At 31.5% G+C, this 10,401-nt stretch overlaps 1 protein-coding gene across 2 annotated transcripts; it reads left to right on the top strand.

The window, feature by feature from the left end:
- The first annotated feature begins 265 nt into the window (after nucleotides 1–265).
- LOC107403686 (transcription factor bHLH110) lies at nucleotides 266–4,483 on the top strand. 2 transcript variants are annotated; one of them, XM_025068341.3, is made up of 7 exons: nucleotides 266–1,011; nucleotides 1,450–2,131; nucleotides 2,262–2,390; nucleotides 2,501–2,566; nucleotides 3,110–3,169; nucleotides 3,806–3,868; nucleotides 4,051–4,483. In XM_025068341.3, the coding sequence occupies exons 1-7, from the start codon at nucleotides 848–850 to the stop codon at nucleotides 4,198–4,200; spliced, it is 1,314 nt and encodes a 437-aa protein (XP_024924109.3). In that variant the 5' UTR covers nucleotides 266–847; the 3' UTR covers nucleotides 4,201–4,483. The 2 variants fall into 2 exon arrangements, with proteins under 2 accessions (XP_024924109.3, XP_015866079.4); XM_016010593.4 differs by having other exon boundaries at nucleotides 267–1,011; nucleotides 3,110–3,175.
- Nucleotides 4,484–10,401: the final 5,918 nt, after the last annotated feature.

The raw sequence follows: 10,401 nt of genomic DNA, 5'->3' as shown, positions 1-10,401 counted from the left end.
CATTGCTTTAATTAACATTAGCATCTAATATGGTTCGAGTCGACAGATGATTATATATAATTATTATCTTCTAAATTATATATAATCAGAAGTTGATCCTATGAGCAAAATTTTACATATAGATATAATATATGACAAAAATAAATTTTTTTTAATATAATTAGACAGAATTGGAGAGTTGGTCACTGCAGAGAAGAGATAAGTTTGGCTTAGTCATGTAGGTACCGACCATATGCAATATATATATATATACATATATTATAAGAGGGTTAGGACCATGTGGGGTTGAGAGAGAGAGAGAGGGCAAGCGTGGTAGCTATCATTTCTCTTCTGAGACCGTAGTTGACAGCCTTGGGATCGAAGGCATGGATTTTAATCATGGCTCGGAGGAAGTATAATCATCTCCCTGTAATTGCAGAGAGTGCAAAAAAGCTAGCATATACCCAAAGACAAAGAGAAAGATAAAGATCAGATAGAGAAAGAGAAAAGAATTAAAGTCAGAGAAGGGTATGGAGCTGAATAACTCATACGCTCTCTTTCTCTCTCTCTCTCTTTCTTTCTTTCTTTCTTTCTTTTCAAGGCTCTACTTTAATAAGATGTAAACTTGAAAGAGTAAAGAGCCAAAAAAAAAAAAAAAAAACTCAGAAAAAGTGGCTGAAAAGCAAAAACACAAGCTATGTGGGAGTCACCTGATGAATCTGTGTTTTTCTTTGAATAGAGTGAGCGAGATTCCTGGAGCAAAGAAAGAAAAGCCCTATCTAGTTAAAATTGTAATTTAGTCCTATCTTGGGATTTTCAAGCTTTTTTTTTTTTTTTTTTGGTCACTAAACAATAATAATTCCCCATCATGGAGTCGGCAAATCTCCATCACCACCACCAACACCAGCTTCAAGACCAGCGTGCTTCCTCCACTTCTTCTTTAGGCTCAGCTGCCCCATCTTGCTATGGATTTGGAAACAACAACCATTTTTGGACCTCCTCAAGTACTACCACCACCAACAACACTGCTTTGTAAGTTGTGATTCTCTTCTCTCTCCTCTTTCTCTCTCTCTCTCTCTCTCTCTCTCTCTCTCTCTCTCTCAAATTCAATAATGAATCTTGACAATTCATAGTACAGTAATAAATGAGCTTTAAATTTTGGAATCTCTTTTTTTTATTTTTGCTTTTTTTTTATGTGTACATATATATATATTGATTTGATGTTCATCAGATGTTTCGCTTCTTGTCAATCATCAGATTTTTTTTTTTTTTTTTTTAGGTTTTTACATAAATATAGAGTTTCAGCGAAATTTCTTCCATTTCTGTTTGCTACCTTTTATAATAAAACGTTAATCATTTTTGTCATTATAATAATAATAATTAACAAATACTTAGAAAATATACATAATAATTTTTAGAAAATATACATAATAATTTTTCTTATTTGAATTTCACTTTCTTGTTCATCAGCATCGGACACTCGAATCCAAATTACAATGGAAGACAGAAAAGTAACATTCTAGTCTCTCCTCTAAATAATTCCATGGTCCCAGACATGGGTTTTCACTGGACTGATAATGCTGGAGCCCAGAGCTTCTCAAGTCAATCAGCTCATGATCTTCAACAAACGAAAATCAAAGAAGAGCAACCTTTCCCAAAATTCACAGAATTGCTAAATGGCCCTTCGAATATGGATGAATACTATTTTCTTCCACAGATGATAAAAAACGAGCACAAAGATTTGAGTGAACTGAGTGAGAAACTTTTGCTCAAGACTTTAACTTCTAGTTGTCAAATCAATGGCCATCAGATTTCAACTGGGGATTTTTTATCTAATAATAATAATATGAATGGTGCTGTGGGAGTCCATTATGGAAGAGGGCAATTCAGTCAGATTTATCCCAGTATAAACATTTCAAACTTGAACCAATCGTCGTCTTCTTCTTCGTCGTCGCCCACAACTAGTACTGCATTATCATCGAGCTGCAGCTCCTTGAATATGAGCTTGAGAGCATTGGATCATTTAGCCTCTTCAACACTTAGTGGGAGTAGTCTTGATCATCATAATCTTGGAGGCGTTAATTCTTCTTTTGGTCTTGATCAGATGCCGCAACCGCATCATAGGCTATCATGCTCTGCCCACCGTAAAGTTGTGAGTGTTTTTATATATCTTCATCATCTTTTACATGCATGTGTATAGGATTAAATTAAAACAATTTTTCAAAAAATGTTTTTATATTTCAGCTAATTGATGTTTTCAACTCTATTTTGGCAATTTGAAGGTCTCGTCGTTCAACAATGAAGTAATAGAAGCGAAGCGACCCGCGGGTAGTTCGATGGAGACAAAGGGGACTCAAGCTTCACAAAAGAAGTCAAGATTGGAGTCAAGAACTCCATGCCCACCTTTTAAGGTGCTAATTAAATTACTTCAAAATTAAATCATATATATATATATATATGTATATAATTACACTGTGTTAATTGTTTGATTTAATTTATTTGAATATTTTGGGATGAACAGGTTAGAAAAGAGAAATTAGGAGATAGAATCGCAGCGCTTCAGCAATTAGTGGCTCCTTTTGGAAAGGTATAAATATATTTATATATATATATATATAAAATATATTCTCTTTCTTTTTTTGGTTACAACTGCAAAACTAAAAAAATAGAAAATAAAAATGCAAAAGAAAGAATAAAAGAGCCCAGACTTTGAGGCTTGAGCTAGGGCGTAAGGTCGCGTCTATTGTGTTTTTAAATGCCAAATAATATATTACATCCTTAAACCTGGACACGTGGCTTGGAAGGCAATATTTGACTAAAAATTAAAAGCTATGCTTAAAGAATAATTATAGTTTGGACCGTTTGATCGGTATATAAGTTGACCAGCCAATGTTTGGGAAACTTCAAAATCGAATTTTGCAATCACTTGTCATTGTCAATTTCTTCTTCCTATAAAAAAAATGTACCAGTTTTACGAGAAAGAATGATTGTGGGAAATTTGCAGAAAGTAGAAACAGCAGGGACAATAATTTTCTGTTTACGTACGGAAGTTTTACATGTTAATTATTGTCATTATATGTCAAATAATACAAATTGTGTGTTTTTGCATGGACGATGGAGAATATTTCAGACAGACACAGCGTCCGTGTTAATGGAAGCTATAGGATACATCAAATTCCTTCAAAACCAGGTCGAGGTACTTCCATTTTCAATTTTTGCTGATCAAAATTTTTAAGCTTTTAATTACCGTCTGATTTCCCACAAAATCAATTAACCAAAATTTGCTTCTTATTGTTATAGAATGCATATGTATATGTGTATATATATATATATATATATTTATTTCGTTTTAAAATTTTAAAGCTTTAATATAATATTAAATTTCTACTTATTTCATATGTTTAAGGTATTAAAAAGTTGATTTAATATGTACATTTAGCTATATGAAAAAAGAATTTTCATTTTTTAAAAATTATAAACAAAACCTTTATATCTTATTCACAGCGTAAGATTATATATGTGTATGTTTATATTAACTTTCTCTAAAACATATTATTTAAATAAACAAATCAACATTGGAGCCAAAAGAGAAACGGGTTTATGTTAGTTTGCCTAACTTTTGAATCATTTGGAAACATGTGCTAAATGAGTCCGAGCCAGAGAAAATTAATTTGGATCTATAGTCAAATAGTAAAGTGAGAATTTTTTTTTTTATATATAAAATACTAAAACTGAGTTAATCATACACAAATTAATGTTTTATTATCAAGTTTTAATACTTAAAAAAATAATAATACTAATTTTTGGTTTTGCTTGGTTTGTGCAGACTCTGAGCGTCCCATACATGAAGTCGGCGGCACGCAACAAGTCCTATAAAACAATGCAAGGGGTAAGAAATAATTGATATTTCACTTTCTTTCTATGAAAAATTACTATTGGCTTTTTTTTTTTTTTTTTTTTTTTTGAGGAAAAGGATGAGTTAAATGCTTTAATAAAAACTTGAAGAGTTAAATTTAATAGTCTCAATTTAAATCAAAACTGAGCGCACCAAACTGTTACAAACAATTTCAGGGTCCAAAAGGGAATGGAAATGAAGAAGCAAAGAGAGATCTGAGAAGCCAAGGACTGTGTCTGGTGCCATTATCATGCATGTCATACATGACAGGTGAGGGTGGCGGAGGCAGTGTTTGGCCACCGTCTAACTTTGGAGGAGAAACTTAATGACTTCCTAGTTAGTCCTGTATCATACATAATCATATATATATTAGAGCATATAAATTGTGCTGGGCAACTTTGTACTGCTTAATTCTTTTTAAAGCCCATTATTATTTAAAAATGTATTCCTCTAGCTAGCTTAATGGAGCAAATTTGGTCACCTGGCAAAATGGAGTAATCAGGATGGACCAAGTTTGATCCATTAAAAAGGTCATGTAACATTATAATTATTATATGTATTATAAACCTTCTTAATTATTTCAAATAATTCATGCATGCTAATTTATCCTTGCTTAACCATATGTTATTTTCTATATTCTTTTTTTTTTTACTATTATTTTATTAATATAAAATTTTAATTCTCTAAAAGCTTGGCAGCCTGAATAAGTTACATTTATTTAAACATGTATATACCAACTCTGACCAACTGCTGAGCTCTATTGCTTCAAAATTGATTCAAAATTTCTTGGAGATTTCCCAGCAAAGTGTACTATTAATAAAGTCCATTGTTCTTTAGGCAAAAATCCCTAATTCACACCACCAACATATATTAATATAAATATACATAAATATATATATAATATATTAAAAAAAGAATTAAGGAAAAATACCTTCACCAACATACAACATAAATGATCCTGAAGCTATGAACTTGTTACTGACTGACTCTGTTATGCATATTCGATGGCGATTTCGCCTTTTGCACTCTGGTCTGGATAAGTTTGACTTCGTCAGTCATGGTGTCTCCAATGGGCCTCAAGGCCCATGATATCGATTCATTTTTCTCTTCTTCTTTTTTTTTCTTCTTTTTTTCTTTTTTTCTTTTTTTACCAATCTATTTTGTTTTCTAAAAATTTCAAAATAATATTTGTTCCTTAATTCCTACTACGTCTTGGGAAATTTTGTATAACTTCGGCAATTTTTTTTTTTTCATTTTTCTAGTGCTCATATATATATATATATATACAATGCATCTATAATGCGGAAAGATCACATTTTATCCATCCGGACTAAAAACATTATTTTACTCTTGACCATTCGATTAAAATCACCAGTGCAGATCAAAATTACAAATTTTCTCCAAAAGATTCATTCCCACGTGCCGAGAACATCTTCTATAGCCTTCCCTTCCCTTCCTCTTCTGCTACCGCCATTCCACCTTTCTTTATTTCCTCTTCTCCTCTATCTCCTCTATCTCTTTTTTTTTTTTTTTCCTTAAATAAAATTTGGGCGACATCCCAGACCTTCCAAAACCCACCGCCTAGGCCTTTCCTGCTATCAGCCTCAAATCACTCCACACAGAAACTAGGATCCTCATATTATTATCAAATCACTTTGTAGTCCCTCATCTCACTTTGTCATTTTCCAGTTACCAAATTTCAGAATACTAATTTATAAATAAAAATAAAATAAAAATCAACAACTGGATCTCACTCAGTTCTTCAATCCTTCAATAATGGCAAAATGGACCAAATAACTCGTTCGTCAATGGAAAAGTAATCGAATATTTGGTCATGTATTTTACCCAAAAAAATAAATAAATAAATATTTGGTCTTGGATCTTTACTGATCATGAGATTTAAGTTTTTTTTTTTAAAAAAAATATAAAATCATAGTTAATTCGCCCTTGCAAGAAGAAACCAACTTCCATAAGATGTTGGGTGGTTTTAGATTTGTAATTTTTTATTTAAGAGGAAAAAAAATTATCTACAAGATAATATTTGGATTTGGTTCTCCGTCTGCTTAGCAACATTGATTTTGCTATACAACACAAAAATGGAATAACAAGGCTTTTATTACTTGTAAAAAGATAATACATAGTCATTTAAAGAATGCTGAGTTCTGAATACTCCACACTCCAGGAATACTTGAAAATTTTCCCTCCCACATCCTTTCCTTCCCTTCCCTTTCTCTTTTCCTCTGCTTCCACCATTCCACTTTTCTTCATTGTTTCTTCTCCTCTGTCTTCTTTGTCTTTTTTTAAAAATAAAATCTGGCAGTGGATTGGATTTAGGATTGTGCCAGGGTTATGGCCCGGTTTTGGGATCCTGGACCGTGGGTTTCAGAATCTTTGGCAGTGGATTTCGGAAGGTCTAGGACGTGGCCAAGATTTTATTTAAGAAAAAAGAAAAAAAAAAAAAAAAGAGATAGAGGAGACAGAGGAGAAGAGGAAATAAAGAAAGGTGGAATGGTGGTAGCAGAAGAGGAACGAAAGGGAAGGCTTTAAACGATGTTCTCAGCACGTGGGAATGAATTTTTGAGAGGAAATTTATGATTTTGATCTGCACCGTTGGTTTTAATCGAATGGTCAAGAGTAAAATCACATTTTTGGTCCGGATAGATAGAATGCGGTCTTTCCGCATTATAAATACACTGTGTATATATATATATATATATTATGTTTCACTTGGAAAAGTTCCGCGAAAGCTTGTCCCAACCCAACGGACCTAGAACCCATACATAACCGTGTAGAAGATATTATATGAAACACCTTCATTTTCTGATTTTGTTTAGATATTAGGGACGGTGGATAATGTAACTATAGAATAAGGAAAATAAAATACATGTATTAGTTTTTTCCAATTTAAATTAGGGAGTTCAATGAATAAAAAATAAGTATAAATATAAAAATAGTGATCAAATAAGAAAGCCGAAAGGAGTCTAATTAAACCCCACTGCTATGTAAATCCAATTACAGACCCCGTTTTTTCTTCTTTTTTTTCCTCCTTTTTCGGCGAATCCAATTACATGCCATTAGCCCCTCCTATCATGTACAAGTCGTGAGTAGTCAATTCAGCCGATGTTTTGAACGGACAAAAATTAGGATATTCAGTGGTCCCTCCTAATTAGCTAAAATATCAAATGGTGCCTATGTTAAGAATATCAGTGAATTGGTTTAGAGGAAATGAATAAATATAGTTGGGGAGGACAACGAGTAAAAGTAGGGTGATAATATATATGTGTATATGAACAGTTTGAGGGTCTCTATTGGCCATAAAACGCCAGAAAATGAGTCAGCTTTGATGGCACAACCCCTTCAATTCCTCCAAATTGTAACTTCAATAACCTCCTTATGGAAGGCATTGGGTCCCCTTTTCCTCTTATTATTGTTATTTTTTTTCATACATTATTATTCCTCTACTACTTAGCTTCCAATTGCCATTCCACACCTACAAAATGTAGAAACGCATAGAGTGATAATGTGGTCTTTGAAGTATCTTCTTTTGTATTTTTTACTTGTTAAAATTTATAAAAGTCCACTTTTTAAAAGTCGAGCTTTTAGAGCCAAAAAAAAAACCAGAATTGTAGACCCTGAACTTAATCCCTATTATTAGAGTGAAAATTTGAATTAATATCAATATTCATATTTCTAAAGAAAGCCCATGAGAAATGAAAATGAATTAGAAAATGATGGCGTGGATTTTAAAAGTGGAGCCTACGGATTTGAATTAGTTGTGTCCATTTTTATCTTCTTTTAATATTATTATATGTTTTCTTATTCTTCCACGGCATGCAAAAATTTAATTGATTTACTTTTCTTGAGTGGTCTGGTCATATACGCTAATCTTCTTTATTGCCGATTCCGGGCATTTCTCCATAAATCAAATCGCATGATTCAAATCAAGTACGGGGTGTCATATTTTTTAAATTTCATTTTCAAATGAAAAGTGTAAAGGAAATAAAAAATTTAAACATAAAAAGATAATAATCAAAATATTAATATTAATATTAAAATGTATGGAAGAAACATATACCAAGCATATTTATTGTTTTGATTAAAACAACTTGGGTGGTGTATAATATTGAAAAGGGTTTGGATCATATATAAGCATGTAGCCTCTAAGTACCACCATGATTAATTAAAGGGATGGTAAAATTCGTAAATTCATTTGCGTATATACATTAATATTAGAGGTCTTTATTTATGGGTTAGCGTTACTGCTACGGCCACTTTCTCCCACGCCACGGTCATTTTAGTTAATATTTGCGCATTTTCCTTTGTACCCTTTAGCTTAACTTTTCTGTTTTTTCAATTGAAAATATTATTTTTGCAAATGAATGTTCATCATCTACCTCAATCCAAACTTGGCAACTCATACCAGTTGGCTCCTAGTTAATATTAGCTGTGCCTGTCCATGATGTCGTTCAATATCTACCAAATGAGCAAAGTAGTTTCAGGATTTCACTCTTCAAGTTCAATTTTTGTAATGATAGATGGCATCTTCAAAATTGAGTACAACAGTTGGTGGTGAATACATATCTCCAAGTACTAATTGAACACTTCCTTTATTAATTTCGTTTCATAATGAAATTTCAATTGCCTTCCATTCTTTTCGATAGCCACCACCAAGCTCGCCTATTAAAGTAATGGGCAGTGGGCATGAGTTGGGATGAGGGTGGAACATGGTGCTTTAAGAAATGAAATCGATGTGTTATGTTGAGGGACGAACATGGTGTTCTTAGGAAGGAAATGGCTTTGACTTTTTTAACTGGAAAATAAAGGGTAAAAATGGAAATACACAAACATATTAAAATGAGCAAGGTAAAGCAGAAAAGGGTCGTGGCTATAACGCCACCCTTGTTTCTATTACCATTTTCCCTTCCACCCACCCAAAAAAAAAAAAAAAAAAAAAAAAGAGGCACACACACTTTTGTTACCTTGTTTAATCCTACACTGGCACAAGCAGGCGATAAATTTAGAACCCAAAAGAAATATTTTTTTCTAATAAAATGGACCCAAAAAAATCTTGGGGTAGATACTAAAATAGTCCAGTTTATTTTACATGCATTTTGTAAATATTCATCTATGTTTGTAGAAATTAAAATATTTATCGCTCTTGTATTTCACTTAAGCTCCATAAATTAGTCAATCCATTATGTTTTTCTAATTAACATTTTTAATTCTTATTCAATGAAACAAATCAATTTGTTATTACAAAAAATTATCAATATTTTTACTAAATAAAGCTAAATTTTGCTAAATTTTTAGCCAGTAAGGATAATTTTTAATTAAATATATCAAATTTATTCTTGACCTAAAGTTTTGCAAAGCAAAATGTTTTTTTTTTAATCATTTATAATATTTTCTTATTTTTCTACTTCAAAATTTTGAATTCATAATCTTCCAATTGTAAATACAAAATACATTGTTTAACTGAGCACAAATGTATTTTAGCTTTAGTCCAAGGTTGGACCAGATTTGGGTGACTCTTTTTTCAGTTTATGAAATTATTATAAACACCCCCCCCCCCCCAAAAAAAAAAAAAAAAAAAAACTGAGTTCGGATAATTTTGTTAAAACATTTACATTGTTTTTGTTTTCTTGGTGAATTTTTACACTGTTGTCACTATATATAAAACTAAATTGAGATATAAAGGGATAGTAAATTATAATTTCTCAAGACAGAGTAACCTATAGAGAAATATAAACTAGGAGTAATTATAAAATTTTAATAAAAACAAATACATAAGGGATAGATTGTAGATTTAATATTTTATCTTATTAATTATCCTACATAGCATTTCATATGACAAGTCAATAGCAAATGAGCTGATTGTCCAGTAAATTTAGCCTGGCATACGCGATGCATTAAAATAATGGCAACTGCTCGTACAATTGCTAATTGCCCTGTTAATTATTGCATATTAATATAGTGTTTGGTTTAGATTATGTTTTTTTCGGTAGATGGGTGGGTATTCCTTGCAAGTTCTCTCTTACATGCATTTCGTGTTTTCGTTTTTATTTATTTATTTATTTTTATTTTAAATACTTATTTGGCACACCTATTCAAAATTATATTTCATCTAGAAGAACATCAAATCAGTTAGAGAAATATACTCCTTAGAAAAAAAAATGTTAGAGAAATATGCAATCTATATATTTATATATATGTGCACTTGCGAAGAATGCTTTCAAGAATGTTTTCTTTTAGAAGGTATTATAAGGATTTAAGTAATGTTGGAGATCATATCCACCAAATATCTTTAAAAATGGATATTAATTTAATAAATTTATTTCAATCAAATGAATTTTTGAAAAGACAAATATGATTTTTTAACATATAACACTTATACGGTAAATTTATTTGATTCGTACTTCTTACATTATCCAAAGACCACCACCTACGCTTACAGCACTGGTTGGAATCTATCGGAGGGCAAGGATGCATAGCAAAAACCAAAAAAAAAAAAAAAAAAAAAAAAAAAA

This window comes from Ziziphus jujuba, chromosome 5 (genome assembly GCF_031755915.1).
Source record: "Ziziphus jujuba cultivar Dongzao chromosome 5, ASM3175591v1".
NCBI lineage: Eukaryota > Viridiplantae > Streptophyta > Magnoliopsida > Rosales > Rhamnaceae > Ziziphus > Ziziphus jujuba.
This window is presented reverse-complemented; position numbering and strand designations above follow the sequence as displayed.